A 27,176-nucleotide genomic window follows, 5' to 3' on the forward strand; every position below is an offset into this window, starting at 1 on the left:
TCGATCGAATACCTTTCTTTACATAGTTATTGGTGTACTCAGTCAAATACCATGCGGGAAAAATTTGAATCCCCTCCCGTCTACCCTGGCACTTTTTTTTTTTACAATAACCTATGCAGGGAGGTATTCGATCGAATATACTTGCTCATCTCTACACAATTAGACTGGAAATGCAAACACAGTTACAACAGGACTCTGTTGGTACTAACAGCTATATTCAATAATAAAATGCTTTATTTAAAATAAGCCTTGAGCAGATGGGGGGGGGGGGGGGAGTGTATGACTGAAGGACACAAAATGTTAGAATACGGTAATGCTTCCATTTATGCATACTGTAAAGACAGTCATGAGCCTACACATTTATTATATTTGAGGGATAGTTCTGTTTTTCTAGCAAATCATTAAAATGAAAGTTGTGGTCTACCACAAAGTAATTAAAATGTGAATTACAGTGGAGGATATGGGTTATTAATAGTCATGTTATAACAACTACTAGTCAAGTATGATCTACACTTCTTTAATAATATGCAAATCTTTTCTGGATATTGGGAAAAGTGATTTATGGTGACCATTGCTTGATATTATTATACAGTTTGATAGATTTGTTCTATTAAAGCTTTAATCCTGAATATGTTATTGCTTACTTATACCAACACTGAATAAATGTGCTATACTTAATCTACAAAGCAAATATTGACCACAAGACTTTTTTCTTTTATTATACCTTCACCAAAAGATATTAGATTGTGTTAATGGACTCTATTACCAAGAATAATTGCTTTACCTTTGTTAAAGAGTATGCCCCCCCCCCCCCAACTTTGCCAATCAGCAAAATGAGTGCCCCATTCATTATTTACAAAGTTTGTATAGCAGTGTGTCTGTAAAAACAAAAGGGTAAGATACTACCTTGTTTATAGCACTGGAACAAACCGATCACGGAAAAAGGAAACAACCGTCTCCCATTGATTTCAATAGGAGGAGGTTTTCTGAGCCGAATTCTGTCGCAGATTCCATGTCAAAATCTGGCTCAAAAAAACCCCATGTGAACCTAGCCTTAGTGTTTAATAAGTCGAGATACCTTTAAAATAGCCAGTGAAGACAAAATGGAAAATAAACTGAGAAACACCGCCCCATAAATCAATAGCTTGTAGAACCACCTTTAGCAGCAATAACTTGAAGTAATGGTTTTCTGTATGACTTTACCAGTCTCGCACATCGTTCTCAATGCACTTTGGCCCATTCATCTTTTCAGGGTTTCTTCAGTTCATTAAAGTTTTCTCTTAAGGTCCTACCACGATACTTCAATTGCGTTTAGGTCTTTCAGTGGACAAATTCCACACTTTGATCATTTTCTTTTTCAGACAACTCAGTTGTAAATTTGCTGTTGTATTTGATAGCCGCACATTTGACTTTAATAGACTTTGCTATAAAAAGGAGATCATGGTTGCCTCAATTGCTAAAAGATGCCCATGTTATGTAGCTGCAAAACAAGCCCAAATCATCATCCAACACCATGCTTGACAGGTGGCTGTTATACGGTCTTTGTTTTTTGTCAAATGTGGCCCTGTGTATTATTGCTAAACATCTCCACATTGGTCTCTTCTAAAGGACATTGCTTTGCAGATCTTGTGGGGGGTTTTTTTAGATGCATCTTTGCAAACTTTCATGTTTTTTTTGTTTGTTTTTTTAATAGAAAAAAGGAGATTTCTCATGGCAAACCTTCCAAACACGTCATGTTTGTTCAATTTTGCATTTGTGCTGTCATGAACGTGAAAAGTTAATGTTAACTGAGGCTTTTAGAGTGTTTAATGTCAGATTTTTGCCATTTCTCTGAGCATTACACAGTCTAACCTTGATGAATTTGCTGGTACATTAATCCTAGGAAGATTGTGAATGGTTTTGAACATTTTACATTTGTGAATAATCTCCCTATAGAATTATGTGCTTCAAGTTGTTTGTAAATGGCCTCTTCACCATTTCTAGATTGAGGGGCAGCAACAATTGCATTTTTAAGATCCTTGCTGATGCCTTTCCTCCTTGGCATCATGTTAGGTGTAATGAATGCTGTAGAATGCCAAAACTTATGTTTCTAGGCTGCAGCTACAGTTTGATTTTGCCAAAAAGCACATGCATTTTATAGATTTTTCTTTTAAAAAAGGAAAGTTTTAATATAAAGAATTTGTCGAGGAGGGGGCAAAAAAAAAACCAAAACATGTGAACCAGACCTTAGAGAGGTGATGGACAATCAAGGGAATTTGATTAGAAACAGCTGCTGCAAATCACCCTCTTAATTCTGAAATAAGGGAGGGTTCACATCAGCACCTGATCTCCGTTTTGCAAGTTTCTGTTTCCTGCCGGAGAAACTGGACAGGAGATGGAAAGCTGCAGTCACTTTTCCAACCCATTCATCTGAAGTGTCCAGTCGTGAGCGCCCGTGAGCGTTTTGTGCTCTCTGCGGCAAAACAGTTTTTTTTTTCCTGGACACAAAGTCGGACATGCAGGACTTTGTGTCCGGTAAAAAAAACAAAAAAAAGCCAAACACCTGTTTCGCTGCAGAGAGCACAAAATGCTCACAGGCGCTCACAGCCTGACACTGTCGGCAGAAGACAGAAACCTGGAAATGGAGATCGGGTGCTGGTGTGAACCTTCTCTAAACAGTAAGGGTGTATTTAATTTTTAACACAATGCTTTTGCTTTTATAACATAGTTTTAGTTATATAATGGCCCATGTGGCGTTCCTCTGAATTGATATTCACCTAAGTTTATGAAGTCTTTTGCACCAGATTTATTTTTCTTACATCCTGATACATGTAACCATAGAATTAAAAAAGTCCAGACTCCTTAACTAAAGAGTGTTTCTCTGTATATGTATGTATAGATAAAGTATAATATATTTGAGTGAATTAAAACAGATGGACCAAGCAGGTAGGTAGGCAAGTTTATCTGTATACCAATGCAGTAAATGAAATAGATGTCAGATCTTATGCGTACACCTTATATGTGAATTTTATATAACCTAAAGAAATCCTATGGTGTATAATGTATGACTTGAATAGTAAATATGAAACAAGTACAGTAAATACTATAGTCTATGGAGCATATTATGTTGTATAGTGTTTTTGCAAAGTGAACCACAGAGTGTGTTTCTGAGACACTTGACAAACCCTATAATGAAGGAAACCTTTATAATGGAAAATAGGTTTCAGCCTGAGACAGGGATATTGCATTTTTCCTTCATGCTTCAGAATGTTATTTTCCATACTGTGGGGAGCTGTAGACTGCAATCATAAGAAAGCCATAAAGTTTTTCACTTCCCATTTTTTATATAACAAAGAGTCTTCTTGAGATTTTATTGCTGTCATCCTGCAGTTATCATCTCACTTAAAACAGCAAATATGATCCTCTCTTTTCAATCCCTTCCTTTTCAATTTCTTAAGAATTATTGTGAGTGACTTTTCAAGGCATCTTAATGCATGAAAGATTCCAGTCAAGGAAAAAACTGTGTCAACCCACTATTGTTCTCCTATTGCTCTTATCATAGGAATCAATACCCATACAACTGGGTTACCTCACCCTCTGTTCTCTATTGTTCCGGTATAATATAATATTTGGAAGCATGTAATTTTGAGTGCTTTATTTTGCTATATGGTATGACGAATTTTGTTTGTGCTAGTTAGAGATGAGCGAACAGTGTTCTATCGAACTCATGTTCGATCGGATATTAGGCTGTTCGGCATGTTCGAATCGAATCGAACACCGCGTGGTAAAGTGCGCCATTACTCGATTCCCCTCCCACCTTCCCTGGCGCCTTTTTTGCTCCAATAACAGCGCAGGGTAGGTGGGACAGGAACTACGACACCGGTGACGTTGAAAAAAGTAGGCAAAACCCATTGGCTGCCGAAAACATGTGACCTCTAATTTAAAAGAACAGCGACGCCCAGCTTCGCGTCATTCTGAGCTTGCAATTCACCGAGGACGGAGGTTTCCGTCCAGCTAGCTAGGGCTTAGATTCTGGGTAGGCAGGGACAGGCTAGGATAGGAAGGAGAAGACAACCAACAGCTCTTATAAGAGCTAAATTCCAGGGAGAAGCTTGTCAGTGTAACGTGGCACTGACGGGCTCAATCGCCGCAACCCAGCTTTCCCAGGATCCTGAATGGAATACACTGTCAGTGTATTCCCGTATACCCGATATATACCCCGATACCCGTTCCAACGGTGTGCCCCCCCACCTTCACCCCAGAAATACCCTGCAAGTCCCCTAGCAATAGAATTGGGGCTATATACACCCACAATTTTTACTACTGGTATACAGTGCCATTGTCTGACTGGGAATTCAAAGAATATATTGGGGTTATAAATACCCTCATTTCTTGCTACTGCCATATAGTGCCAGTTTCTGACTGGTAATTCAAAGAATATATTGGGGTTACGTGCACCCACAATTTTTACTACTGGTATACAGTGCCATTGTCTGACTGGGAATTCAAAGAGTATATTGGGAATACAAATACCCTCATTTCTTGCTACTGCCATATAGTGCCAGTGTCTGACTGGTAATTCAAAGAATATATTGGGGTTACGTGCACCCACAATTTTTACTACTGGTATACAGTGCCATTGTCTGACTGGGAATTCAAAGAGTATATTGGGAATACAAATACCCTCATTTCTTGCTACTGCCATATAGTGCCAGTTTCTGACTGGTAATTCAAAGAATATATTGGGGTTACGTGCACCCACAATTTTTACTACTGGTATACAGTGCCATTGTCTGACTGGTAATTCAAAGAATATATTGGGGTTACGTGCACCCACAATTTTTACTACTGGTATACAGTGCCATTGTCTGACTGGGAATTCAAAGAATATATTGGGGTTATAAATACCCTCATTTCTTGCTACTGCCATATAGTGCCAGTTTCTGACTGGTAATTCAAAGAATATATTGGGGTTACGTGCACCCACAATTTTTACTACTGGTATACAGTGCCATTGTCTGACTGGGAATTCAAAGAATATATTGGGGTTATAAATACCCTCATTTCTTGCTACTGCCATATAGTGCCATTGTCTGACTGGGAATTCAAAGAATATATTGGGGTTACGTGCACCCACAATTTTTACTACTGGTATACAGTGCCATTGTCTGACTGGGAATTCAAAGAGTATATTGGGAATACAAATACCCTCATTTCTTGCTACTGCCATATAGTGCCAGTGTCTGACTGGTAATTCAAAGAATATATTGGGGTTACGTGCACCCACAATTTTTACTACTGGTATACAGTGCCATTGTCTGACTGGGAATTCAAAGAGTATATTGGGAATACAAATACCCTCATTTCTTGCTACTGCCATATAGTGCCAGTTTCTGACTGGTAATTCAAAGAATATATTGGGGTTACGTGCACCCACAATTTTTACTACTGGTATACAGTGCCATTGTCTGACTGGGAATTCAAAGAATATATTGGGGTTACGTGCACCCACAATTTTTACTACTGGTATACAGTGCCATTGTCTGACTGGGAATTCAAAGAATATATTGGGGTTATAAATACCCTCATTTCTTGCTACTGCCATATAGTGCCATTGTCTGACTGGGAATTCAAAGAATATATTGGGGTTACGTGCACCCACAATTTTTACTACTGGTATACAGTGCCATTGTCTGACTGGGAATTCAAAGAGTATATTGGGAATACAAATACCCTCATTTCTTGCTACTGCCATATAGTGCCAGTGTCTGACTGGTAATTCAAAGAATATATTGGGGTTACGTGCACCCACAATTTTTACTACTGGTATACAGTGCCATTGTCTGACTGGGAATTCAAAGAATATATTGGGAATACAAATACCCTCATTTCTTGCTACTGCCATATAGTGCCAGTTTCTGACTGGGAATTCAAAGAATATATTGGGGTTACGTGCACCCACAATTTTTACTACTGGTATACAGTGCCATTGTCTGACTGGGAATTCAAAGAATATATTGGGGTTATAAATACCCTCATTTCTTGCTACTGCCATATAGTGCCAGTTTCTGACTGGTAATTCAAAGAATATATTGGGGTTACGTGCACCCACAATTTTTACTACTGGTATACAGTGCCATTGTCTGACTGGGAATTCAAAGAATATATTGGGGTTATAAATACCCTCATTTCTTGCTACTGCCATATAGTGCCAGTTTCTGACTGGTAATTCAAAGAATATATTGGGGTTACGTGCACCCACAATTTTTACTACTGGTATACAGTGCCATTGTCTGACTGGGAATTCAAAGAATATATTGGGGTTATAAATACCCTCATTTCTTGCTACTGCCATATAGTGCCATTGTCTGACTGGGAATTCAAAGAATATATTGGGGTTACGTGCACCCACAATTTTTACTACTGGTATACAGTGCCATTGTCTGACTGGGAATTCAAAGAATATATTGGGGTTATAAATACCCTCATTTCTTGCTACTGCCATATAGTGCCATTGTCTGACTGGGAATTCAAAGAATATATTGGGGTTACGTGCACCCACAATTTTTACTACTGGTATACAGTGCCATTGTCTGACTGGGAATTCAAAGAGTATATTGGGAATACAAATACCCTCATTTCTTGCTACTGCCATATAGTGCCAGTGTCTGACTGGTAATTCAAAGAATATATTGGGGTTACGTGCACCCACAATTTTTACTACTGGTATACAGTGCCATTGTCTGACTGGGAATTCAAAGAGTATATTGGGAATACAAATACCCTCATTTCTTGCTACTGCCATATAGTGCCAGTTTCTGACTGGTAATTCAAAGAATATATTGGGGTTACGTGCACCCACAATTTTTACTACTGGTATACAGTGCCATTGTCTGACTGGGAATTCAAAGAATATATTGGGGTTACGTGCACCCACAATTTTTACTACTGGTATACAGTGCCATTGTCTGACTGGGAATTCAAAGAATATATTGGGGTTATAAATACCCTCATTTCTTGCTACTGCCATATAGTGCCAGTTTCTGACTGGTAATTCAAAGAATATATTGGGGTTACGTGCACCCACAATTTTTACTACTGGTATACAGTGCCATTGTCTGACTGGGAATTCAAAGAATATATTGGGGTTATAAATACCCTCATTTCTTGCTACTGCCATATAGTGCCATTGTCTGACTGGGAATTCAAAGAATATATTGGGGTTACGTGCACCCACAATTTTTACTACTGGTATACAGTGCCATTGTCTGACTGGGAATTCAAAGAGTATATTGGGAATACAAATACCCTCATTTCTTGCTACTGCCATATAGTGCCAGTGTCTGACTGGTAATTCAAAGAATATATTGGGGTTACGTGCACCCACAATTTTTACTACTGGTATACAGTGCCATTGTCTGACTGGGAATTCAAAGAGTATATTGGGAATACAAATACCCTCATTTCTTGCTACTGCCATATAGTGCCAGTGTCTGACTGGTAATTCAAAGAATATATTGGGGTTACGTGCACCCACAATTTTTACTACTGGTATACAGTGCCAATTTCTAACTAGGAATTCAAAATGCGCAAGGCTCCCGGAAAGGGACGTGGACGAGGCCGTGGGCGAGGTCGGGGGAATGGTTCTGGGGAGCAAGGTAGCAGTGAAGCCACAGGGCGTCCCGTGCCTACTCCTGTGGGGCAGCAAGCATTGCGCCACTCCACAGTGCCAGGGTTGCTTGCCACATTAACTAAACTGCAGGGTACAAACCTTAGTAGGCCCGAGAACCAGGAACAGGTCTTGCAATGGCTGTCAGAGAACGCTTACAGCACATTGTCCAGCAGCCAGTCAGACTCTGCCTCCTCTCCTCCTATTACCCAACAGTCTTGTCTTCCTTCCTCCCAAAATTCCGAAGCTTTACAGAACAATAACCCAAACTGTCCCTGCTCCCCAGAGCTGTTCTCCGCTCCTTTCATTGTCCCTCAACCTGCCTCTCCACGTCACGATTCCACGAACCTAACAGAGGAGCATCTGTGTCCAGATGCTCAAACACTAGAGTCTCCTCCATCTCCGTTCGATTTGGTGGTGGATGACCAGCAACCCACCCTCATCGACGATGATGTGACGCAGTTGCCGTCAGGGCATCCAGTTGACCGGCGCATTGTGCGGGAGGAGGAGATGAGACAGGAGTTGGAAGAGGAAGTGGTGGATGATGAGGACACTGACCCGACCTGGACAGGGGGGATGTCAAGCGGGGAAAGTAGTGTGGATGTTGAGGCAGGTGCAGCACCAAAAAGGGTAGCTAGAGGCAGAGGCAGAGGTCAGCAGCTTAGGCGAAGCCAGGCCACACCCGGAATCTCCCAAGATGTTCCAGTTCGTACCCAGCCCCGAAAAACTCCCACCTCGAGGGCACGTTTCTCGAAGGTGTGGAGTTTTTTCAAGGAATGCGCCGAGGACAGATATAGTGTTGTCTGCACAATTTGCCTCTCGAAATTGATTAGGGGCTCTGAGAAGAGCAACCTGTCCACCACTTCAATGCGCCGTCATTTGGAATCCAAGCACTGGAATCAGTGGCAGGCAGCAACGGCAGGACAAAGGCCGCCTGCCGTTCACGCCACTGCCACTGCCTCTGCCACTGCCTCTGCCACTGCCACTGCTGACTGTGCTGGCGATGCACTCCAGAGGACGAGCCAGGACACCACTTCATCTGCCTCCGCCACTTTGTTGACTTCTACCTCATCCTCCCCTGGTCCTGTCTTATCTCCTTCTCCTGCACCATCAAAGGCACCATCAGGCGTTTCTTTACAACAACCCACCATCTCTCAGACATTGGAGCGGCGGCAGAAATACACTGCTAACCACCCACACGCGCAAGCCTTGAACGCCAACATCGCTAAACTGCTGGCCCAGGAGATGTTGGCGTTCCGGCTTGTTGAAACTCCCGCCTTCCTGGACCTGATGGCAACTGCGGCACCTCGCTATGCCGTCCCTAGCCGTCACTACTTCTCCCGGTGTGCCGTCCCCGCCTTGCACCAGCACGTGTCACTCAACATCAGGCGGGCCCTTAGTTCCGCGCTTTGCACAAAGGTCCACTTGACCACCGACGCGTGGACAAGTGCATGCGGACAGGGACGCTACATTTCACTGACGGCACACTGGGTGAATGTAGTTGAGGCTGGGACTGCTTCCCAAACTGGCCCGGTGTACCTCGTCTCCCCGCCTAACATTCCTGGCAGGGACACGAGAAGAACACCCCCCTCCTCCTCCTCCTCTACCGCCTCCTCCTCCGCCACCGCCTCCTCCTCCGCCACCTCCTCCGCTGTTAGATTGACCCCAGCTACGAGTTGGAAACGTTGCAGCACTGGCGTTGGTAGACGTCAGCAGGCTGTGCTGAAGCTGATCAGCTTGGGGGACAGACAGCACACTGCCTCCGAGGTGAGGGATGCCCTCCTCGATGAGACGGCAATATGGTTTGAGCCGCTGCACCTGGGCCCAGGCATGGTCGTTTGTGATAACGGCCGGAACCTGGTAGCAGCTCTGGAGCTTGCCGGACTCCAACATGTTCCATGCCTGGCCCACGTCTTCAACCTAGTGGTGCAACGTTTCCTAAAGAGCTACCCCAATGTTCCAGAGCTACTGGTGAAAGTGCGGCGCATGTGCGCCCACTTTCGCAAGTCGACAGTAGCCGCTGCTAGCTTAAAATCTCTCCAGCAACGCCTGCATGTGCCACAACACCGGCTTTTGTGCGACGTCCCCACACGCTGGAACTCAACGTTTCAGATGTTGAATAGAGTGGTTGAGCAGCAGAGACCTTTGATGGAATACCAGCTACAAAACCCTAGGGTGCCACAAAGTCAGCTGCCTCAGTTTCACATCCATGAGTGGCCATGGATGAGAGACCTTTGTGACATCCTACGGGTCTTTGAGGAGTCCACAAGGAGGGTGAGCTCTGAGGATGCGATGGTGAGCCTTACAATCCCGCTCTTGTGTGTTCTGAGAGAATCCCTGATTGACATCAGGGATAACTCAGATCACACAGAGGAGTTAGGGATAGCATCCGATCCGTCACAGCTGGAGAGTAGGTCCACACATCTGTCCGCTTCACTGCGTTTAATGGAGGAGGAGGAGGAGGAGGAGGAGGAGGAAGAAGAGTTGTCCGATGATGTGATGGTGATACAGGAGGCTTCCGGGCAACTTCGAATCGTCCCATTGTTGCAGCGCGGATGGGTAGACATGGAGGATGAGGAGGAAATGGAGATTGAACTTTCCGGTGGGGCCAGAGGAGTCATGCCAACTAACACTGTGGCAGACATGGCTGAGTTCATGTTGGGGTGCTTTACAACCGACAAGCGTATTGTCAAAATCATGGAGGACAACCAGTACTGGATCTTTGCTATCCTTGACCCCCGGTATAAAAACAACATCTCGTCTTTTATTCCGGTAGAGGGGAGGGCCAATCGCATCAATGCTTGCCACAGGCAATTGGTGCAGAATATGATGGAGATGTTTCCAGCATGTGACGTTGGCGGCAGGGAGGGCAGTTCCTCCAGTAGGCAACCAAGTTCTCACCGGTCCACACAAACGAGGGGCACACTGTCTAAGGTCTGGGACACCTTGATGGCACCCCCTCGCCAAAGTGCCGCCACGGAGGGTCCTAGTGTCACCAGGCGTGAGAAGTATAGGCGCATGTTGCGGGAATACCTTTCCGACCACAGCCCTGTCCTCTCCGACCCCTCTGCGCCCTACACGTATTGGGTGTCGAAGTTGGACCTGTGGCTTGAACTTGCCCTATATGCCTTGGAGGTGCTGTCCTGTCCTGCCGCCAGCGTCCTATCTGAGAGGGTGTTCAGTGCAGCCGGTGGCATCATCACTGACAAGCGCACCCGTCTGTCAGCTGAGAGTGCCGACCGGCTCACTTTGATAAAAATGAACCACCACTGGGTAGAGCCGTCATTTTTGTGCCCACCTGTGTAAAGCACCCCAACATGAAACTCCATGTCTGTACTCAACCTCTCCAATTCCTCCGCATCCTCATACTCATCCACCATAAGCGTTGCACAATTCTGCTAATACTAGGCTCCCTCCACCCTGATTTCCCCCAACTCTGCTGGTTAGAGGCTCCCTCCACCCTGATTTCCACCAACTCTGCTGGTTAGAGGCTCCCTCCACCATGAATTGGTCCAAACTGGGTTTTTTAGAGGCTCCCTCCACCATGAATTTGCCCAAACTGGGCTGGTTAGAGGCTCCCTCCACCATGAATTGGTCCAAACTGGGCTGGTTAGAGGCTCCCTCCACCATGAATTGGTCCAAACTGGGCTGGTTAGAGGCTCCCTCCACCATTAATTGGTCCAAACTGGGCTGGTTAGAGGCTCCCTCCACCATGAATTGGTCCAAACTGGTTTTTTTAGAGGCTCCCTCCACCATGAATTGGTCCAAACTGGGCTGGTTAGAGGCTCCCTCCACCATTAATTGGTCCAAACTGGGCTGGTTAGAGGCTCCCTCCACCATTAATTGGTCCAAACTGGGCTGGTTAGAGGCTCCCTCCACCATGAATTGGTCCAAACTGGGTTTTTTAGAGGCTCCCTCCACCATGAATTGGTCCAAACTTGGCTGTTTAGAGGCTCCCTCCACCATGAATTGGTCCAAACTGGGCTGGTTAGAGGCTCCCTCCACCATGAATTTCCCAAAACTTGGCTGTTTAGAGGCTCCCTCCACCATGAATTGGTCCAAACTGGGCTGGTTAGAGGCTCCCTCCACCATTAATTGGTCCAAACTGGGCTGGTTAGAGGCTCCCTCCACCATGAATTGGTCCAAACTGGGGTTTTTAGAGGCTCCCTCCACCATGAATTTGCCCAAACTGGGCTGTTTAGAGGCTCCCTCCACCATGAATTGGTCCAAACTGGGGTTTTTAGAGGCTCTCTCCACCATTAATTGGTCCAAACTGGGCTGGTTAGAGGCTCCCTCCACCATGAATTTCCCAAAACTTGGCTGTTTAGAGGCTCCCTCCACCATGAATTGGTCCAAACTGGGCTGGTTAGAGGCTTCCTCCACCATTAATTGGTCCAAACTGGGCTGGTTAGAGGCTCCCTCCACCATGAATTGGTCCAAACTGGGGTTTTTAGAGGCTCCCTCCACCATGAATATGCCCAAACTGGGGTGTTTAGAGGCTCCCTCCACCATGAATTTGCCCAAACTCTGCTGGTTAGAGGCTCAATCCACCCTGATTTTCAAAACAAATGTTGGTGCCAACCTCAACTTACTACAAGGGCCAAATTCACTGCTGGTGACAAGCTCTCCTCACTGCAAGTGCCAAATACACATGTTTCAAGGTGTTTTCCTACTGTCAGAGAGGTGGTATTGAGTGTGTAAAGTGTGTAGTTGTTAGGCTGTGATGTTGGGGTAATAGAGGGTCTTTGGTGTGTTAGATGCCCCCAGACATGCTTCCCCTGCTGTCCCAGTGTCATTCCAGAGGTGTTGGCATCATTTCCTGGGGTGTCATAGTGGACTTGGTGACCCTCCAGACACGGATTTGGGTTTCCCCCTTAACGAGTATCTGTTCCCCATAGACTATAATGGGGTTCGAAACCCATTCGAACACACGAACATTGAGAGGCTGTTCGAATTGAATTTCGAACCTCGAACATTTTAGTGTTCGCTCATCTCTAGTGCTAGTACTTTATAATGATTTTTATTCTACAGCCGACAGATCTAATGCATGGAATAGGAATATTTCTCACATGTTTGTGCTTGATGTTTTATCTCTGTGAGATAAGCATTTCCCTTTCTGTAGGACATTATTGTTATTATTGTAAAATATATTTATCACAAAAATGCCTTTTTTCAAACAAAAAATTAAATCAGAATCACAAATTCACACTCCCCAGCATAGCAGCATGCAGATAGAATAAACTATGCAGTATTCATGATGACTTAATGCCTATAAAAGAGGAAGGGGTCCATAGAGGTACATTAAAGAGGATCTTTCATCACTTGGGGCATATGCAGTTTTATAAACCGCTAGAAAGCTGACAATGCACTGAATTCAGCGCACTGTCTGCTTTCACGATCTGTGCCCCAGGTGAAGAGTTATCGGTTCCGGTACTGTAGCTCTTTACCGTCAGAAGGGCGTTCCTGACAGCAGCACCAATAGTGCTATACTGTGAGAGCGGGGAGGAAAGCCTCCCCAGTACTCATCTATGGACTATAGGCCCTTCTGGCGGTGAAGAGCTACGGTACCGGCACCGATAGCTCTTGACCTGGGGCACAGATCGTGAATTCGCTGAATTCAGTGCACTGTGCATTGTCTGTTTTCTAGTGGTGTATAAAACTGCATGTGCCCCAGGAGGTGAAAGGTACTCTAACTAGGAAGATGGAGAAAAAGAAGCAATGAAAATTATGCATGTGTTTAGTTGTTATCTTATATTGATCACTTTTAAAGCCATTTATACAGAATAAAATAAGAATAAACAGACTGAAAAACAGTAAAACAAGCTTTCTTTTGAAGATTTTAGATTGCTTTATCCAAAAAGTATAGCATACTAACTTAAGGTCTGCTAATGTATAATCAAAAGGTTTTCAGTTTACAATCAATAGATTTCTCCGAATGCCTGGTAAAGAGGAGATGACCACTGAAAATATCAGTTTATACAAAAAGTATACACTTCTTTCCAAAAACAGCTTTAAACCTCATGCACACTACTCAATGACATCATTATACATGAAATCTGTTTGGTTCTGCTAAACCTCCATCCATATACCTCCAATTTCATATTGAGGTGTACGGGAATTTTTTTTTTTTGTAAAATATGTCTGGAGACTCCACATAGCAGCAGGCAATAAGTCAATAGTGCAAAAAGGTAGAAAGGCTCATTTAACAATGCTGCACGATTTGCTTTGCATCAATGGATTTATATATAATTAACCAGAGCCAGCACGGCTTTATGACCAATAGATCTTGTCAGACTAACCTGATTTCCTTCTACAACAAAATCACTGAATGGTTGGACCAAGGGAATGCCGTGGACATAGTATATCTTGACTTCAGTAAGGCATTTGATAAAGTATCACATAACCTTCTTATTGAAAAAATGATTAAGTATGGCTTCGACAAAAAATCAGTTAGGTGGATTCACAACTGGCTTAATGATCGGGCACAACGAGTAATACTAAATGGCTACACATCGAACTGGAAGAAAGTCAAAAGCAGGGTGCCGCAGGGCTCTGTTCTGGGCCCAGTACTTTTTAATATCTTTATAAATGATCTAGACGATGGAATTATTGGGGAACTCATAAAATTTGCAGATGATACGAAGATAGGAGGAATAGCCAACACTAGAGAGGAGAGAGAGTGTATTCAAAAGGACTTAGACACACTGGAACAATGGGCTGAGGCGAACAAAATGGTATTTAACAGGGACAAATGCAAAGTTCTACATCTGGGTAACAGAAATGTAAAAAACATATATAGTATGGGAGGAATAGAACTAAGTGATAGCATAGGGGAAAAGGACTTGGGCATAATAGTAGAACACAAATTCAACATGAGCCAACAGTGCGGTGCTGCTGTAAAAAAGGCTAATAAAATTCTGGGATGTATTAAGACAAGCATTGAATCTAGATCAAGAGAGGTCATTATTCCGCTGTACTCTTCCCTGGTCAGGCCACACCTGGAATACTGTGTACAGTTCTGGGTGCCTCAATTCAAGAAAGACATCGATATATTGGAGCAAGTCCAGAGAAGAGCAACCAAAATGGTGGAAGGTCTGCAAACCATGTCCTATGAGGAGCGGCTAAAAGAACTGGGATTGTTTAGTTTGCAGAAGAGAAGGCTGAGGGGAGATTTAATAGCAGTCTACAAATATCTGAAAGGTAGTCACAGTGCAGAGGGATCTACCCTATTCTCATTAGCACAAGGAATTACAAGAAGCAATGGGATGAAGCTAAAGGGAAAGAGGTACAGATTAGACATTAGGAAAAACTTTCTGACAGTGAGGGTAGTGAGAGAGTGGAATAGGCTGCCACGGGAGGTGGTGGGCGCTCCATCAATGGAAATCTTCAAGCAGAATCTGGATAAACATATAGCTGGGATGATTTAGGAAAACCTGCACTCACAGGGGGTTGGACCCGATGGCCCTTGAGGTCCCTTCCAACTCTACCATAAAAATAAAAGAAAATAAAAAATATATATTATATATAAATATTGGTTTGCTAAATCAGGAATATGCTATTTCAATTCCAGGACCGCCCCATCAATCCGAATGAAAGGCGAACCAGTACAGCTACTTTGATAGTTGATGTCCTTGATGGTGATGACCTTGGTCCAAGGTTCCTTCCATGTATTCCTGTGGTGAACACCCGTGACTGTAAGCCATTAACCTACAAAGCAAGTATACCAGAACTCCATCCTCCAGTAAGTACTTATAACACATCACTCAAAAACACTATACCGTTCTGATAGAAGAATTGGTATTTGCCATTTTGTGCACCTTTGTTCTAATATGTATATTTGGAAAGAAAATATTAAAGTGGTTATGCAGAATTACAAAACATGGCTGCTTTCTTCTTCTCACTGACCTCACACCCATTAGTCATATGGTAATGCTACATCTCAGTCCCACTGCAATGAACAAGCCTGAGCTGTAGCGTGACTGTATGACCAACGGACTTTATGTCACTTCATGAGAAGAAATAATCCATGTTGTGTAAACCTTCACAACCCCTAAACATATCATGTATTAATAGATATCCCTTTAGTAGTTTTCAGATACATGTACTTTCTTATGGTCTTTTGTTAGACATTTTCTTTTTGAAGTCTGCATTTTGTAAGAAGTAAACTTTAATTTATGATAGAATATCTGTTTAACATACAGTTCAGGCATTTTCTACATTTTTTGTGTCTTTTGATCTTTTAAATTTTGATTTTTCGTCTTGCTCTGGTTGAAAAAATATGCTTTGAATCTGTTGCATCCTGTTCGTGGTTTCCTTGATCCCACTAACCTCCAACTCCTGTACTTGACCTTATGTTCTTAAATCCTGCTGTCTTTGAAAATGTTTCAGTCTTCTGCATTATTGATCTAATTCCTACTTTTTAAAATCTCCATCAAATCCCTAGATCCCATTTGTAGTCCTGTTTTGTCCCCTCTTGAAGAAAAACACATGAAAGTGTATTTCATGCCCATTAAGTTCCTGCGTGGATAGCATGTGTTATTGTAAGCTGCATTGTAAGCAATCAACAAAATACTTGAAATTGCCTACATGTGAGGAGTGTGAACTGTGACTAATTGGATGCTTGATAACATTGGCTGTTTTAATATTGAATTGGGAACACTTGAAGGTATCATTAATGATTCACTGAGATTAAATACAAATATAGAAAACTAGCATCTTTATTTTACAGTACTGTAATGTATAGTGGTGTAAAATATCATTTTAAATGTTCTAATATGCAAGAAATTGGTTTATTGTGCAATTTTCATATATACAGTGTTTGTGTGTCATACATGGTCAGCATTGCAACAGCATTACTTTTAAGCCCCATTCACACGGGGCAAGAGGGGGCAGATTTTGGTGCCGAATCCACGTAGTCATCCGCCCCACAATGGTGGTCAATGTAGACCACTAGCATTCTTTTTTCCACTAGCGGCATGTTGCCGCTAGCAGAAAAAAAAGAAATGAGCTGCCCCTTCTACAGGTGGAATCTGCAGCTGATTCAGCCGTGGTGTCCGCCTCACGGCAGCACACTCTAGACTAGGCCCATTCATTTGGGTCTAATCTGGAGCGGAAAGCCACGATGGGATGCCGTGCACTGTATCGGCATCCTGTCGTGGCAGCCACGACGGAATATGCACATGTATAATTGCGTGTAAACTAAGCCTTATAATGTTTTAAATTTAATCTGTAGTTCAACTTTAGGACTCAAGTACATGATCATATTAAGGCCTCACTTGTATTGAGCTGTTATAGGGCTTCCACAGAAGTATATGAGAGCTCTATCATATTGAGTTATGTGAAGTCTTTTTGGAAGGTTTTACAGTGTGAAAAACTCTAAAAGATACATACTATATGATGATGTCATCAAATTATTTTGTATAGGGGAAAATCCCTCCATACATACAATACCCAGTGCTGATGTCATTCTAAAGAGTTCTTATACATCTCCAAATTGGATAATTTGCTTGGTGGACAATGAACAGGTGAACTAGACTGTTGTAAATTAGATTTAGTTGTTTGGTATTTGTGCTGCAAAGGATACTGCTAAAAATCACCTGATCACTACTGGATCGCCTATGATTAGCAGCTATTATTTAGTGCCCCTGCAGTGGTAAACCAGGGAAAAAATACATGACTCCCATTGAAAAATATGACTTGTCCGATTAAAGGCATTTTCCCATCTCAATGTTTCAGCAGTCTGGCTGCAGTCTTTTCTCTCACTTCCTGTATGTCTCCTTCCTCCCCTTTCCTCTTCCTGAACAGGCTGGAGAAGTCCCAACACTTATACAGATAATATGCAGATGCTTGTACAAAATGGCCTTAATGTTATCTGTGTGTTTACATGGAGAGATAACAGACCCGGCTTTATCGCAAACTGCAATTAGTTGAATAATTGTCCTGCTGGCAAGAGCAGAGAGCGAATGACATCACTTGTCCATAGGTCCATGGTTTTGGAAATGCTATGTAAACAATGAGAGGAATAAGGTCACATAGCTGGAGAGCAAAGCAGAGTTTCTAAAACAATATATTTAGGAAATGTCTTCAATTTATATAAGCTACCAGTATAGATATGATCCTTGAGATGAGACAACCTTTAATGGGTGAACAAACTGGGTTCTCCAAAAACAGAAATACTCATTGAAGCTACTGGCTATTTGATAAAGGCCCCTAACTACTTCAGTACTAGGCTATTTCCCTAGAAGTGGTACTGCACAGAAGACATATGGAAGACAAAAGCTGAATTAGACACTCACTGACAGAGGCAGCCACACCATTACACAAAGACAAACACAAAACTACCTTTACATATTCTCCTTGAAGGTATCCTGTATAAACCTGTGTAAGGGCTCGTTCACATCTGCGTTGTAGGGTCCTTATTGCAGGTTTCCGTTTCCTGCATAAAACAGATGCAGGAGACGGAAGCCTGCAGGAGACTTTCTCACCCATTCATTTGAATGGGTGAGAAAGCTGTCCGGCCGTGCGCGGCAGTGAGCGTTTTGCGCTCTCCGCCGCGAAACCGGGTTTTATAATCCGGACACAGAGTCGGACATGCACTACTCTGTGTCCGGATAAAAAAAATCCGGTTTCGCGGCGGAGAGCCTAAAACGCTCACCACCGCGCACGGCCGGACCCGGTCTATGGTTTCCGTCTTCTGCCATGCAGAAGACGGAAACCATAAAACGGAGACCCTGAACGCAGGTGTGAACCCAGCGTCAGGGGTTTTCGCAATTGTATGGAGTGTAGTGCATACTCCTAGGTAATTGGGGTTGGTCGCTCAAAGCACCTAAGTTATAATTCACCATTGGGGCAATTGTTTTGTAAAATTAGTATTAAAAAAAATCTGCTTGTACCACTTTATTTATTACAGGTCCCAAATCTGATAGTATGCAAGGGTGTTGTTCCTATTGTTTGATATGTTAAATATTTTTGTACATACTTATTTCTGAATTATATTATTATTAGTCACGTGTTCCGCCGTGATGTGATATCCTGACTGCTCTGAAAAAGTTCTTTCCTTTCATCATCATCTATTTCTTTTGGGGGGTTTTTAGGAACTTTACTGATAAATTGATTTTTTTCTCATGTTGACCTTTAGAAAGTCGTATTATTTACTTTGCATTGTTCAGTGTAACCTGCCAAATTTCTCAATTGTGTCACTCACAAGTTTGCCTTAAGCTTTAAAGCTTTTGTCTTTTGGGTACTTCAGTGAAATAACTCATGATCAAGATTTTTGCTCTAATTAAAAATAATCTCATTTGCACTTTTTTAATGTGTATTGTCAGATGCACTCACTTGGATTACCTGTTTTCACTGCAATAATAGATTAAATGACTTGGAGGATACAACTACCTACTATACAAGAATAGAGAAATAATAGAGTGGATGAGGAAAATGACTTGCTGACTACATTGAAACTGTGCCAGATGAACATTATTATTGCTAGTCACATGACAACATGGAGGACTAGGAACTGAGCAGCCGCCATAGCCACTGGGTGGTACAAGCAGATTTTTTTTAATGCCAATTTCACAAAACAATTGCCACAATGGTGAATTATAACTTAGGTGGTTTGGGCGACCAACCTCAATTACCTAGGAGTACGCACTACACTGCATACAATTGAGAACTCCCAACACAGGTTTATACAGGATACCTTCAAGGAGAATATGTAAAGGTAGTTTTGTGTTTGTCTGTGTGTAGGTATATGTGGCTTTTTCTATTAGTAAATTTCTCATTCAGCTTTTGCCGCTGCACCATGTCACTTCTTTTACACTGTGTAAATAGCCACTGCACAGTACCACTTCTTTTATGCTGCCTAAATAGCCTCTGCAAAATGCCACTTCTTTTACCCTATGTAATGACTCATTACACTGTATGACTTCTCTTACACCACATATATGGGCACTATGCAGTACCACTAATCTTATCCTGCATATATGTATACAGTGCAACTGCTCCTTTCCTGCATATAAGTACCACTTCTCTAATTCTGTATGCAGGATATGGGCAAATAACAGTAACACTACTTATTCTGCATACTACCACGTCTCTCATCCTGTATATATTGACACACTATAGTTCCCTTTTTCCAAGACTAGTTTTACATTACTGCCTTTAGGTTTGATACTCTGATCTGTCAGAGGATCAGAACAACGGATGTAAAAATGGCAGATGGACAGAAACAAACTGAAAACTTTCCATCTGTATCTGTCATCACTGACTTCAATGTTAATGTAAAAATGGAAAGACCCTTCTGTGGGCTTTTTTTTTTTTTTTTTTTGATGGATAAGAACACAAAATGCTGAACACTTTCTCATCAATCAAAAGTTAACAGAAGGGATTTTTTCCTTATACAGAACTTTGCTTCTGGCACCTTATCCAGACAGTAAGCGACTGGATTATTTTAAACAATTTAGACTGCCAAAATCTTCACACATCCCAAGACCTTTGGTAGCTTTAATCCACAACAAGGTGGAGTCATATGCTGTCAGTTGGTATAAGGAGGGCTATGATTAAATTACTGTAAGCAATCCACCATACCAAGGAATTACTGTAAGTGGCCATCTATACCATGCACAATATGTATCCCTATTAAAGGCTGAGATGTACATTTTTGTGAAAAATGCTCATGATAAATGCTCAGATTTTGCAATAATGGCATTAACAAAATTGTTTTATTTGAGAGTTTATCAAAGAATATTGGTAAAGTGAAATGGTTTGAAAAGAAAATGGGTAGCTATATGAAATTTGATGGAGAGTGGGGAAAAACTATTAAAATTCTGGTAATACTGACACACTGAGGCAAATTTAATAGTGTTGTCTAAAATTTAGACAATGTAACCTTAGACTAGACAAACTAAAATGCCCTCAATTTATCAAAGATTCGTCTGGGATGATAAACTTACAGCATCTTAAGCTGTAAACACATTGGCGCTTCATTCACAAGGCAGTATTAGGGGGACTTTCGGTCTCCCATCCTCCTGATCACTGGGGGCCAGGCAATCAGGCCCTTAGCAATCGGACATTTATCCCCTGTCCTGTGGATAGGGGATAAATGTCCATAATGGGAAAACTCCTTACTTATGAATGGAAATTTTAAATAATCTTCATGCAGATGACCATTTTAGTTGAAAAGTCTTCCATTGGTGCATAAATGTTTCATTTTTGTGAGATAACATTATAGTAAGCCCTTTCCAATGTGTTCTACTAACTAATAGAGATGAGCAAACACTATTCAGAACAGCCCTTCTGAATAGCACGCTCCCATAGAAATGAATGGAAGCGGCTGGCACGCGGACTTTGCCGGCGGCCGGTCGCTTAACCCCCCACATGCCGGCTAAGTCCATTTATTTCTATGGGAGCATGCTATTCAAAACGGCTGCTTCGAATAGTGTTCGCTCATCTCCGCTAACTAACATAATTTTTCAGAAACTATATAAAAGAGGGATTTGGTGATATTTATCTTTTGATGAGCAATTTCCTTCTCGATTCCTCTTTGTCTTCGTTATTTGTTTCATTTTACAATCCTCTTCCCACTGAATTATAGACCTGCTTAGTACTCAGTACATGCAGTGCATTGTCTGCATAAGATACAAAAAGCACTTAGTAATGAATACTACACAATGAAGACGCTTTTCAGATCCATTTATGTTGTAGTGTATCAGAAATGCTAATTACCAGACAGCCAGGGCTTAAATACTTTGCGGGTATGGATTTGTGATCGTAGTCGTTAAAAAAAAATGAAGCCTAAATGAATCTTTTAAAATAATATTATTATGTGTTGCTTCTAGTATTTTCCTATATTAATGCCTGTTTTATTTAAATACCATTTACCTTGAGAGAAATTGGACAAGGGTTTTCCTTCTATGGAGAAAACTATATTAGAGCCTATAATTATTTTAATTAGAAATATATTACTTTGCCGATTTGGATCTGTAATGCTGGAAGACTCGTGTTGTTCATTTAGAGTTGAAGAAAAACTAATTATTAAAGGGGATCTGTCACATTGGCAATAAAGTCCAATCTGCAGGCAGCATGGTATAGAGCAGGAGGAGCCAAGTAGGTTGCTTATCTGGTTTTGTTACAACAACATTCAGTATAACTTGTAATTTATTCACTTAAATTTACAGTATTAGGAGCCCAGTGAGTGGTCATACTCTGTGACTGACAACCTTCCTTAAATTAGTGTGCCCCATTGTCAAAAAGTGACTAAGACCTCTGCTTAGCCCAAAATGTTTAGTAAAACTTCTCTAACAAAAAAAAAAAAAAATTATATATATATATATATATATATATATATATATATATATATATATATATATATATATATATATATAGCAATCTGCTCAGCTTCTCCTCTCTATAAGAAGTTGCCTGCAGTCTACATTTCCAATGTGACCAGTTTACTGTTAAGGGGTTGTCCTAATTTTTCTCCTTCTTAGACTAAATGTACCTTAAAAATCAGACACAGGTTGAGACTTTTCTATAACTCATGATCAGGTGATAATGTTAGGAGATGATGCTCTATAACAGGGATCCTCAAACTTTTTAAACAGTGGGCCGGAGGCAGATCAGGTCGCACAGACATCCTGAGCGGTGCCCTCCAATAGGTAAAGTGAAGTGCGCTCCATGGCCTGGCCTGAGCTCCCCAGGAGCTTCATTATAAATGCACACCTGCCGGCGTGGTTGGCAGGGCCAGACATAAGTGCTTGGCGGGCCGCATGTGGCCTGCGGGCCGCAGTTTGAGGACCTCTGCTCTATAATATCCCTGCTTATATTTTTAGTAGCATTATCCCATTGAAGATTTCTTTATGGCAGGTGGAAAGGAGTTATGCACATAAAACAAAAAATTCCACCTTTCCAAATTCAAATTCTATATGAATGAATATGATAAACCTGTGTAAGAGTAAACCACATAAAATTATTCTACCATCTTTATGTATGATTATATCAAAGTGCTTCAGAACCCCCTGAAATTCCATACAAAATGCCAAATCAGGAGAATCTTTAAAAAAAAAAAAAAAAATTAATCTATTTGTTTACTGTTTCTCTTCGCAATGTATGATCAAATTGATAACTGGTTGCAACATTTCCCTTGTCAAAATGGTGTATCCTGACCTGCACCTACTCTCAGTTCAGGCATTCCATCCCCGAATCCACTTGAAAAATGCGGTTTTCTCCTCATTTTTTGGCTGGATACCCTGCAGACCCTATTATAGCAGATTACTACTTTTTAACATGATTAGATTTCCATTTTTTGGGTCCCCAAGTAGACCTGAGGAACTAATAACCGAACGCTAGTAAGAACTTGCCATCAGGAACTTATACACATATACTATAGAAATAACCAGTGAAAAAAATCTTACTACAAAAATGCATGATTTGGAGAGAGATCTTTAAATATGGAAATTTAATGCCATCTTTCCTATCATTAAATAGTTTCTATGCTGGCCACTTTTATTCGAAAGTTTTACTGTTCTTTAAAGCATTTTCAGCAAGGATTCCATTTTCTATTCTGTTTGCTTTAATGCAGTACAAAACAGATTTGAGTGTTTTCCAGCAAATCTTGTTCATTTTGAGGTGTCAAGTGCAGTGCCATGTGTAATTTTCTCTCCTTTTGATATTGGTAAAAACTTGGTTAAATCATAGCTGGATGCATTGCAGACAAACGAAGGACACATTTAATTTCTTTTTCCGCTTTTTTTATTCCTTTCTCCTTTATGAGAAAATACCCTTTTTTCTCAATGCTTTTTCAGTCAAAGTCTTCCAAATAGCATTCACAAGATTCTCACACTTTAGCACCTTGTCACAAATTTAGTTGCAAATATTTAGTTTCTTTTATATGCATATCCTATCTACCAGTGAGTAAGGGAATAAGTTTGGTAAAGGTTTTGACACTAGTGTGTAATCTTACAGCTTTATACAGTTCTGATGAATGATTTTACAATGTTAAAGAGTATTCCCATCTCTGGGATAATATTTTAACTCTTACATTAAGCTAGCTTTACCCATTACATAATCTATCTTGCTTTATTTGTCAGATACTGCTCATTATGACTTTAGTGTTTACTAATACTTTTACCTTGTTATATTTACAGTCATTTATCTTTGGGAGAATACCATTGATTGCTGGCCATTGCTGGTCATTTTCCAGGCAATCATTTTTATTGCAGGTTCTAATATTGTGTTGAAATTGTACAAGAATTTGTATTAACTATACTTTGATTATCATTATATAAAAGCTGTACAACCCTTTAAAATTTTCTGTAAACCCAACAATTCTCAAAAATAGACAGTTGTGCCCACAATTAAACAATCTCTAGTTTGCTTGAGTATTCCAATGTGTCTGTAAAAACCAAGTCAGCACAATATCATGACATGATAACAAATGTCTTCATGTTATAATTCATCTTCACTCACTGTGTGGTCACACACAGACATGTGATAAAACATGTTGGATTTAGAGAAGATGCTTAATGTTTTTTTTAATTATATCTGGACTTGTCCAACCAAGATGACTGGTATGGGGATGACATCTCTATGTCGGAGACACATAATGGTGGGTGACAGAAGGATACTGTCTGTGGTGAGCTCCATCCAACTCCCATCCCATGTATGAGAACATGACAGCACTGGGCAGTACTGTCAGTGACCAACTGCCTCACTTCCTCCCAACTATGGTCAGGCTGTTTAATCAACATCAGGCTAAGCAGAGATCAGTCCGCACAGAGAACTAAATGATCCTGAGTCTTTCATCTTAGTTTCCATGACTCCTAGTATCTTTTTTCTACTTGCTATCCTGAGCTTGTATGTGTTTTTTCTTGAAATATATTACTGTATTATCCATGCTGCTGAAACACACTGAATTTACCCATGGGGGGGACTATTAAAGGATTTTCTTATGATACCTTATTTTAATAAACATTGTAAAAAAAAAAAAAAAATACATTCAATGAATGCCTTGATGTATGCTATCCATCAGCCTATAGTCACCCTTAGGCTGCATTTAACACGTACATTTTTCTTACTAGATTGTGACAAATGCCTTTGATAGATATACATTTTTTACAGAATGCTGAGATTGTATTGAATTGATATCATGGCTTATTGTGCAACTTAATGCAATTCAAGAAAGGTTAACACTAACGAAATTGGCACGGATGAGCACCACACAAAATGGTAGAAAAATTATAATTATTGTGGTGCATGAAGTCATGCTAATCTTACCAAAACAAAAAGAGAAAAAGCACATGTCTCATAAGACATACATTAGAAATTCATATTCAATTACATCAAAAATTATTGAAAAATCCACAAGGACACAAGCTTAAAAACAATTAAAAAGTCAAGCTTGATAGAGTCCACTATATGACAGTGTAGGGATTGCATACCATGAAAAGTAAATGTCACCTCTAAACCATATAGATTTTTTGAAAGTAGACAATCTGAGGATTAAATTTGTCTCAATGATTTAGTAATAGCCAGGTCCACCTTCATGTAACTTTGTGAAAAACACACAATTTTTTTCAAAAAATGTACTAAAACATATTTGCGCCTAAAACTCCTATTCAATCATACACACACAAAATAGATAAAAATGTACAGAATTTATATATCCGCAAATAACTACGAGAGCTTGTACCCTCAACGACACATACAGAAGACAAGCAATATTTTGCTGTCATTCACGAATATTAAAAATCTCTATTGCACATAGCAAATTGTTACTGTGATACCAAAACCTAATTTCTTTAAGATTGCATAGCATACCATTTACAAAAAGTGCAACTTAATGTTTTCTATATACAACTACCTTCATGCAACTTTGCAGCAAATAGATATGCCACTAAAGTGCATGTTCAAGCAAAATGTACTTTCCAAAAATATGCAAGGTGTGAGGAATTCATACCATCTATCTATCTATCTATCTATCTATCTATCTATCTATCTATCTATCAGCAAATGGGCTTTGTCAAGGGACAAAGAATTGCGTGGCCAACCAGTATAAATCGGGGTATCGTTAAAAGAAAATACAGACCGGTGTGCAGGTAACAGCCATCATAGATCAGCAGATGGACATGCCCGAACACACACAGTGCCACAGCAGTGTTTCCGGCGAATGAAAACAATGACGGTGCGCGAAACAACTGCACATGTGCGAGTCACTTCATCACAAGAGGCAAAGAAAATAAACTATGTCACCTCAAAAGCGGCTGCCACGCAGGCGCTCAGCAAGTATAGACATACAATTCGCTCCGTCTGCGATCTAAGAATCAATGGACCTTAATCCGCTGGTTATATCAATGAATGTAAAGTGACAACGTGCAAAATAGACAATACACACAAATATAAAAATGCAAAACAATTATATAAATAAGTGGGCACAATAATGTGATGTTCAGTATGCAAGAGTATACATAGTTGATCCAAACTACATAGATAATATAAAATATGCAAAAATATATAATCAAAATATAAATATAAAATTTTTCATATTTTTCATAAGTAATTTTTTATAATTTTTTACTTGAATAAAGTGCTGGTGAAAAGTGCAAAACATTTTTTTTTTAATAAAATAAAATTAAAGTGCATGTGCGGTGAGACGAGTGAATAAAGTGAAAAAACATCTTAATAAATAAAACATTGGACTTTATTAGGTCCAGAAAATAGATGATTTTAGGCAGGCCTGCAACCTGAAAAAGTAGACAAAGAAAAAGTGATAGTAATAAAAAAAAAAAAAGAACCATACCACATTCAATTGATCACAGACAACATTTAAGACAAACCAACAACATAAAAATTTTAAAAATGGTTGGTGTTACGCAGGGTTGAGGAACACTTACATGGTCCATACCGGCAATATACTTGCACTAAAGACGTTGTTTCTTTCCATGTGGAAAGTATAGAGCATGTTAAAATTTAAAGTGTAAATTACAACATTCAATCTCACAAATTGTATATAGAGATGGGACCAAGATATTTGAGGGAATTGCATTGTGCTGTGCAGCATGTACTTTATATAACCTACAGTGCCTGTGGAAAAAAACATGAAACGTGCCATGTATATCCTAAAAATATATTTCTGAAGTTGTTTTTGATGTGTGGGTAACATCCCCTCTAAATCTAAGGAATGTAAACATAGGATTTGAGGGCCACCCTTTACCAAATCATTAAATGCAAAAACTTGGTTAAAACATTTTGTGATATAGAAATAGTTAGGCTGAGTGGGTAGAAGGAAAATATGTATACTATGTAATTGACACTGTCCCTATCCTGTCCATAACTGATACACTATTTCCAGGTGGTTTGAATAGTGTGGTAGAACTTTTTTTTTCTTAATTCTTTTTATATGGCTTCTGTATTGTATAGTATTTAATATTTTTTAGCTAGCGATGTATATTTGAGTGAACATTAGTTACATTGCATGTTTAAAAATGAAAGTTCTAATTTGAGGTTTCACTGGTAGATATAAGCAACATATTTATTG

The 27,176-nt window shown here is 40.6% G+C and overlaps 1 protein-coding gene across 3 annotated transcripts in view; it reads left to right on the forward strand.

Annotated features, from left to right (window-relative positions):
• PCDH15 (protocadherin related 15) overlaps positions 1–27,176 on the forward strand; it is a 1,015,846-nt gene that overhangs the window by 432,487 nt on the left and 556,183 nt on the right. For all 3 annotated transcript variants that reach the window (XM_075257479.1, XM_075257481.1, XM_075257480.1), the window contains one exon: positions 15,219–15,389. In XM_075257479.1, coding sequence (XP_075113580.1) covers positions 15,219–15,389 — 171 coding nt within the window. The remainder of the gene's footprint in view (positions 1–15,218; positions 15,390–27,176) is intronic.

Source organism: Leptodactylus fuscus, chromosome 10, assembly GCF_031893055.1.
Source record: "Leptodactylus fuscus isolate aLepFus1 chromosome 10, aLepFus1.hap2, whole genome shotgun sequence".
NCBI lineage: Eukaryota > Metazoa > Chordata > Amphibia > Anura > Leptodactylidae > Leptodactylus > Leptodactylus fuscus.